This window comes from Pantherophis guttatus, chromosome 2 (genome assembly GCF_059756535.1).
Source record: "Pantherophis guttatus breed Tessera chromosome 2, ASM5975653v1, whole genome shotgun sequence".
NCBI lineage: Eukaryota > Metazoa > Chordata > Lepidosauria > Squamata > Colubridae > Pantherophis > Pantherophis guttatus.
In genome coordinates this window covers 263,262,826-263,270,156 of record NC_142064.1, presented here as the reverse complement: position 1 = coordinate 263,270,156, position 7,331 = coordinate 263,262,826, and the positions used below count along the sequence as shown (strand labels likewise).

The window sequence follows — 7,331 nt, the reverse complement described above, 5'->3', positions numbered from 1 at the left end:
AACATCTTTGTTGTGTGAGCTGCACTGGATTCTTTTCTTTAAGATGCAATTGAAGATGCTGGTCATCACATTTACAGTTATTTCATTATTATAACAATAGCACTTATTATATACCACCCATAGTGCTGTAGAGCATTCTTAGTTTAGTGTCAGAATATTGTCCCCAAAAATATGGGTCCCCATTTTACCGATCTCAGAAGAATGGAAGAGTCAGACTATCTTGATCCCCGTCAGGATTGAAGTCCAGGCTGTGGGCAGTCAGCCAGCAATATTGCATTCTAACTACTGAGCCCACAGGGCACCTATCACTACTGTCCCACCTTTATTTTTCTTGCATCCATCTCTCCTACTAGGTCAGGTAGGGTGGCCACGCTCCTAGCCCCTTCCTTTAAATATTGCCATGTGATAGGAGCTAAGAAGTGAGCCTTTTCCATTGCAAACTCTTCCCTATGAAACTCTTCCCCCTGAAGTTTGGCAGGCCTTTATCCTCCTAGTCTTCCGTAAAACAAGATCTAGCTGTTCCCCTAAGCACTGGGATAAGAGATGCCTGCACATCAGAAGCTTGATTTGGTATCTGGGTTTTGGTTATACGTATTTGGCTTTTATACAATTTTAAGTCAATTATTGATTGGAACCGGCCAGTGTTTGTTATAACATGGTTACATAAATATTTTAAATAAATCAGAGGGAAAAAAAGATGAATCCCAAAAATAGCTGCACTTTGGCTGTCCTTGTGCAACTTGCTTGAAACATTCTACATATTTAATTATCAAATTAGTACATGTTAATTATGGATGTTTCGCATTTTGCAATATATGGTGTTTATTGGGTTTTGTATCAAGGTTTTATTGCTGTAAACTGTCTGGAATCAACATTACTTGGGCTGCCATATACATTTTCAGGCTAAGTAAAAACAGAACAGAATAACAGAGTTGGAAGGGATTGTGGAGGTCTAGTCCAACCTTCTGCTCAAGCAGGAGACTCTATACCAGTGATGGCTAACCTTTTTGCCATCACGTGCCAGGAGAGGGGGGGCGGGGGAGGGTCATGCATGCACGTGCCCACGCGCATGTGTGTGCAACCCCCTCCCCCCCCGCTCCTGGCACATGATGGCCTGGTAGGCCCGTTTTTCTTTCTTGCCTGGTTCCAGATCCTCTCCATGTATCTGGGAACGGCGAAAACAGCCTTTCCCACTCCCTTGGAGGCCCTACGGAGGCTGAAAAGGCTCATTTCCCAACTCCCGGTGGGACAGGAAGTGACATTTTTTGCTGTCCCCAGCCTCCAGAACCTCTCTAGGAGTCTGTAGGAGCCTCTCTAGGAGTCCGTAGGAGTCTCTGGAGGCTGGGGACAGGAAAAAACATCACTTCCTGTCCCACCGGGAGTGGGGAAATGGGCCCTTTGAGCCTCCGTAGGGCCTCCAAGGGAGTGGGAAAGGCTGTTTTCGCCGTTCCCAGATACACAGAGAGAATCTGGAGCCAGGTAAGAAAGAAAAACGGGCCTTCCCCACCCCGCCCCCCAGAGGCAGGAAACAGCCTGTTTCCCTACTTCTGGTGGGCCCAGAAGGCCCAAAAATCAGCTGGCCGGCACACGCATGCGCCCCAGAGCTGAGCTGGCATGCCCACTAATATGGCTCCGCGTGCCACCTGTGGCACGTGTGCCATAGGTTCGCCATCACGGCCCTATACTATTGTAGTATATACATACATACATACATTTTACATGTTCTACAGAAATAAGTAGAATTAAGTCAAGCATATCTAATAGAGCTCGAAACTCGCTTTCTCTGGCCCAGCAATCGCAGATCCCTCGACTCTGTGAAAGGAACCTACTGCACTGGGCCAAAAAAAAGGAATATCAGATGAGAAAGAGAAAGGAAAGAAAAAGGTAGAAGAAAGAAAAAGGAAGCTCAGATGGGATAAGAGAAAGGAAAGAAAAAGGTAGAAGAAAGGAAGCCGAGATCAAAGGCTCGTAGGCTAAAACGTATGAAGAACAGTTACAAGAATTGGGCATGGCTAGTCTAGTGCAGACAAGAACCAGGTGTGACATGAAAGCAGTCTTTCAATATTTGAGAGGCTGTCACAAAGGGAGGAGGAAACAATTTTGCAAAGCACCCAAAGGCAGTGTGGGTGCACACTGATCAAGGAAAGATTCAAACTAGAAATAAGGAAAATGTTAAGACAGTCAGAACAATTAACCAATGGAACAGCTTGCCTTAGAGTTACGAGTGTGAACTTTGTGTGAAACCCTGTCTGCAATCTGGGCGTTTGAATGGTTACTCCCCTATGTGTAACCTTACATGCTTTATAAGGCTAGACCTATAACTGAAATCTTTCCCACAATCAGGACATTCGTAAGGTTTCTCTCCTGTGTGAGTCCTCCAGTGTCTCATCAAATGGGAATTCCGATTGAAAGTTTTCCCACATTCAAAACACTCATATGGTTTTTCTCCTGTGTGAGTTTTCCGGTGTCTCACCAAGTAGGAATTTTGACTGAAACCTTTCCCACAATCTGGACATTGATATGGTTTTTCTCCTGTGTGGGTCCTCCGGTGTCTCACCAGGTAGGAATTCAAACTGAAACTTTTCCCACAATCACTACATTTATACGGTTTCTCTCCTGTATGTGTCGTCTGGTGTTCCACCAGGTGGGAATTCTGACTGAAACTTTTCCCACAAACAGGACATTCAAAGAGTTTCTCCCCTGTGTGAGTCCTCTTGTGTTTCACCAGATTGGAATGCATGCTAAATCTTTTTCCACAATACAGACAATCATATGGTTTCTCTCCCGTATGAGTCGTCCAGTGCTTCCCCAGGTCAGACTTGCAACTGAAACCTTTCCCACATTTTGAACACTCATATGGTTTTTCTCCTGTGTGAGTCCTCTGGTGTATAACCAGGTGGGAATTCTGACTGAATCCTTTCCCACAATCCAGACACTGATATGGCTTTTCTCCTGTGTGTGTTCTCTGGTGTATCACCAAATTGGAATTCTGACTGAAACTTTTCCCACAATACAGACACTCGTATGGTTTCTCTCCAGTGTGAGTCTTCTGGTGCTTCACCAGTTCAGACTTACAACTGAAACCTTTCTCACATTCTGAACACTCATACGGTTTCAGTCCTGTGTGAGTCCTCTGGTGAATCACCAAGTTGGAATTATGCTTGAAACTTTTTCCACAATCCAGACACTCATAGGGTTTCTCTCCCGTATGAGTCCTCTGGTGAATCACCAAGTTGGAATTCTGCTTGAAACGTTTGCCACAATCCAGACACTGATACTGTTTGTTCCCTGTGTGAGTTCTCTGATGCACCACCAGGTGAGAATTCCATCTAAATCTTTTCCCACAATCTAGGCACTCATATGGTTTTTCTCCTGTGTGAATTCTCTGATGTTCCACCAGATGGGAATTCTGCCTGAAACTTTTCCCACAATACAGACACTCATAGGGCTTTTCACCTGTGTGAGTCCTCCTATGATTCATCAGGTTGGAATTATCTTGGAAACATTTCCCACAATCCAAACATTCATATGGTTTTTCTCCTGTGTGAGTCCTCCGATGTCTCACCAGATTGGAATTCTGTCTGAAACATTTCCCACAGTCTGCACACTCATATGGTTTCTCTCCTGTGTGAGTCCTCTGGTGTATCTCCAGATTGGAATTCTGACTGAAACTTTTCCCACAATCAGGACATTCAAAGGGTTTCTCCCCGGTATGAGTCCTCTGGTGTCTCACCAGATTGCAATGCATGCTAAATCTTTTGCCACATTGGGAGCACTGATAGAGCTTCTCTCCAGTATGGGTCCTTCCATGAATCACAAGGAAGCTTTTCCGAGTAAAGCTTTTGCCACACTCCAAACATTTGTATGGCTTTTCATTGGGTGTATCCTGTCCTGCATAATCAGCTGTGATCTGCAATCTATGTTTGTCCCACATTAGGCAGTCCGTTGAGTTTTTCTAACTGATATTCTTGGATTCTTGAGGTGAAAAATATTTCTGGTCTCTTACCTGGTGTTTGTTTGGTTCAAGCCACTCTTTCCTTCCATAAAAGGCCGGCCAGTTTTGGTTAACCACAGAACATATTTCTTCCCACTCATTTCCAAGTATTTTTTCTTTATTTAGAAATTATCCTCCTTGACTTTTCATGTAATGTTTTCCTCAGTTCCATATATTCTAATTTTTCCAGTTCAAAACTTTTTTCTTGTTTTTCTTTCCCTTGTTTCTCATCTGCCGAGGAAGAAGAGCTTTTCCACTTTGTAGAGGAATCAAAAAAGATTTTTATTGATGGTTTATTTTGTATTTTAATGCTGCTTCTCATTCTCTGTTGTCCATAGTGGTCTTCTTGGCATCCTCTCTCTCTGTAAGATTCATATAAATGGGTTAGTTTCACTATTCATTAAAAAAATGGCTGCAAGACATATGAAAGCAGCAAAAAAACACTCCATATATTAGCACGAAAAAATAAACATCAAAATTCTATTTTAGACTCTAATATTACTTATGATTGATTTAGCATATAGAAAACTAGCAAGATCCAAGTTCAAATATCAACTCTATCATAAGCACCCATTTTGCCCATGAAACTCCTTGCTTGCCAGGAAAAAAACATGTCAATAACAGAAATCAAGTGTTATGTGAAGGCTGAAGGAGATGATCGGTTACCAATTATGAAAAATATATAAAAGATTTCTTTAAATGTCCCAAATCAGGCAGCAGTTTTAAATTGTGCGTTCATTTTAATGGATTATTCATCTTATTGTTGTTTTAAAAATGGCTGCGGAACATGTGAAAGCAGCAAGAAAACACAGTGTGTATTCATGAATAAAGAAATACCAAAATTCTGGTTTCATCTCTAAAATTAATTATGATTCATTTGGGACATAGATGACTAGCAAGATCCAAGCTCAAATATGGACTCAATCATAAGACCCTCTTTTCCGCTCGGGTAAATCAGTCATACATGCACGCACATGAGCACATAAATACTAACCTATCAATTTATGTATGTAGACAATATATGTGTATTTCAGTTTGCAAAATGTCCCAGAAGTGCATTGAGTCTATTTGGTTGATCTAAATTTAGAAAAGTGGGGACACTAACAGATGAAATGATGCCCAAATCCTATGCAAGATTTAAAGCCTCTGTTTTGCCCATAAATAGCAACATTTCAATAAAATCACAAGGAATCAAGTGTTAGGTGTAGGATGAGGGAACTGGGCGGTTAAGAAATGTGAAAAATATATTAAGATTTCTTTAAATCTCCCATATCTGCCATCTCCGAGGAGAAAACCACAGGCAGAAGTTTTAAATCGTGCAGAGGAATAAAATTTAGGAAAGGGAAGAATATGCAGCAGCAGCCTGCATGTTTCACCCTCGTTGCTTCCTCTGCTTCATACCCCGTGGAGGAACCCAAAGGGCCCGAGTTGCTCCCGGCTTCTCCTCCGACCTTCCCTCCACTCACCTCCCAGCAGCCGCTTCCACCCTCCAAGCAGCACAAGAGGCTCCGCCGACGCCATTATCCTCCCGTAGGTGACCCGGAAGAGGAAGTTCCTCTGCCCTTCGCCTCCTCCCTTCCATATCCTCTCTAGCAAAATAGTTCTCTATCGTTTCAACTCGTTGAATCTCAGCCTGTCTCCCTTCCCTTGAATAACTATGCTGCAGCTATACAGTCCCTGCTTTCTAGGCGCCAATATTGCTTCTCTGTAGATCGCCATCTAGCGACATAAAGCGGAAGGACATGCTTGTTCTACCCTAAGGCGTTTGAAGATGTTCTCATTGATTCCGTGCTTCTTTAAGTGCCATCAAGTCCTATTTAACAGAGTTGGAAGGGACCTTGCAGGTCATCGAGTCCAACCCCCTGCCCAAGCAGGAGACCCTCCCAAGGAGCTCATCGATAACTTTTCTCCCTGAGGATCCACCCCCAAACTTTTCTTTCACATCCCCCATTGTACCTGGAGCTGAGCCCGAACTTCGTTTGCCAGAAGCGGCAACTAAACCAAAGGCTCCCTTTTGGGGGTAGGTGGGGGGATAGAAATGAAGTGCACATAGGAAAATTCAGAGTGCATCCCACCTTGTTTTCCGATAGCTTTTCTTCTTGGGGGGTGTCGGATAACTCCTCAAAACCTGCCTCTGCAACTTAGAGAACCTGTAAGACTGAAGCTTGACCCCTTATCTCTTCTGTGAATTTAGTTTATTTTACTTTCCTTGTTCAGCTAACCAGCATGGTCTATCCTATTGGTGCCCCATCCCTTCTTAGCAACGGAAAGTCTGGCACCAATTGTCTATGGGGATTCTCAGTCAGCCAGGTCGTTATCAATGGCTTTCCAGAAAAATTAAAGGAAGCATTTCGCTTCAATTTGAGGTGCGGACAACAGAGATTCACCTCCAACAGTGAAGGAACACAGGACCGAAACCATCCTGCAGTCACGAAGGCTCCACACCTATTTCCACTACTCACGTTACCCTGAGGACACAGATAAACCTCCAGGCGGCCTTAAAGACTCTCTGAAAGAATGCAAATGGCAAGCTGTCTGCAAGGACTAGGACTCCTTCCATCCCCCACCATCCAGTCAGAGCTGAAGAAGCTTCTTGGATGAGAAGCGAAACATCTTCAAAGAAAAGCCAGAAAGTCCAGTTGCCTCCTGATAAAGTAGTTCTAGCACTAACGGCTGTTACAAACTGACTACCACCCATATTGGTGGAGCCTGAGTGGCATAGGAGGCTAATGCCTCCTACTAAGGCAGCATTTAACATCCAGCAGCCTGCAATTACTGCAAGTTCAATTCTCACCAGGCTCAAGGTCGACTCAGCCTTCCATCCTTTCTAAGGTGGGTAAATTGAGGACCCAGTTTGTGGGGGCAATAAGCTGACTTTGTATAAAATATACAAAAGTATGAAGGCTATTGCTTAACGCATTGTAAGCCGCCCTGAGTCTCCGGAGAAGGGCGGCATATAAAAATAAATAAATAAATAAATTTCTTTTCCATATCAGGAGAGGGCTGGAAGAACGATTTCCCCCCTTCTGGACATTTGCCATCCTGGCAGGCTATATACCCTCAACAGCAGTTTTCTATGCATAATAAAATCATGAGAGGTTTTCCTGGCAGGGCAGTTCAAGGCATTGCTGCAGATTCAGATCTTTTCTAATTGCAGCTGAAGAGGGCAATGAAAGATTGGCAGCTTGGGACTACAACTCACTCTCTGCTTGCAGTTCTGACTTTGCCACCCAGTGAAAGGGCTGTGTAGGAGGAAGACACCTGGGCCCTTTTCAGTCTGCTGGGGAACAATGGTGGGGAATGCAATGATGAGGGAGTATGTCAAATGTCAAATCTC

General features: G+C 43.7%; 1 protein-coding gene across 4 annotated transcripts in view; it reads right to left on the bottom strand.

The window, feature by feature from the left end:
• Nucleotides 1-804: 804 nt before the first annotated feature.
• The window catches only part of LOC132708949 (uncharacterized), an 81,830-nt gene continuing 75,303 nt past the window's right edge, over nt 805-7,331 (bottom strand). For 3 of the 4 annotated variants that reach the window (XM_087884040.1, XM_087884039.1, XM_087884038.1), the window contains exon 2: nt 805-4,356. In XM_087884040.1, the coding sequence (XP_087740166.1) occupies nt 2,273-3,934 (1,662 nt within the window). In that variant the 5' untranslated portion in view covers nt 3,935-4,356 and the 3' untranslated portion in view covers nt 805-2,272. Of the gene's footprint in view, nt 4,357-5,460; nt 6,339-7,331 lie in introns of those variants that run through there. The other variant, XM_087884037.1, reaches the window with a different exon arrangement.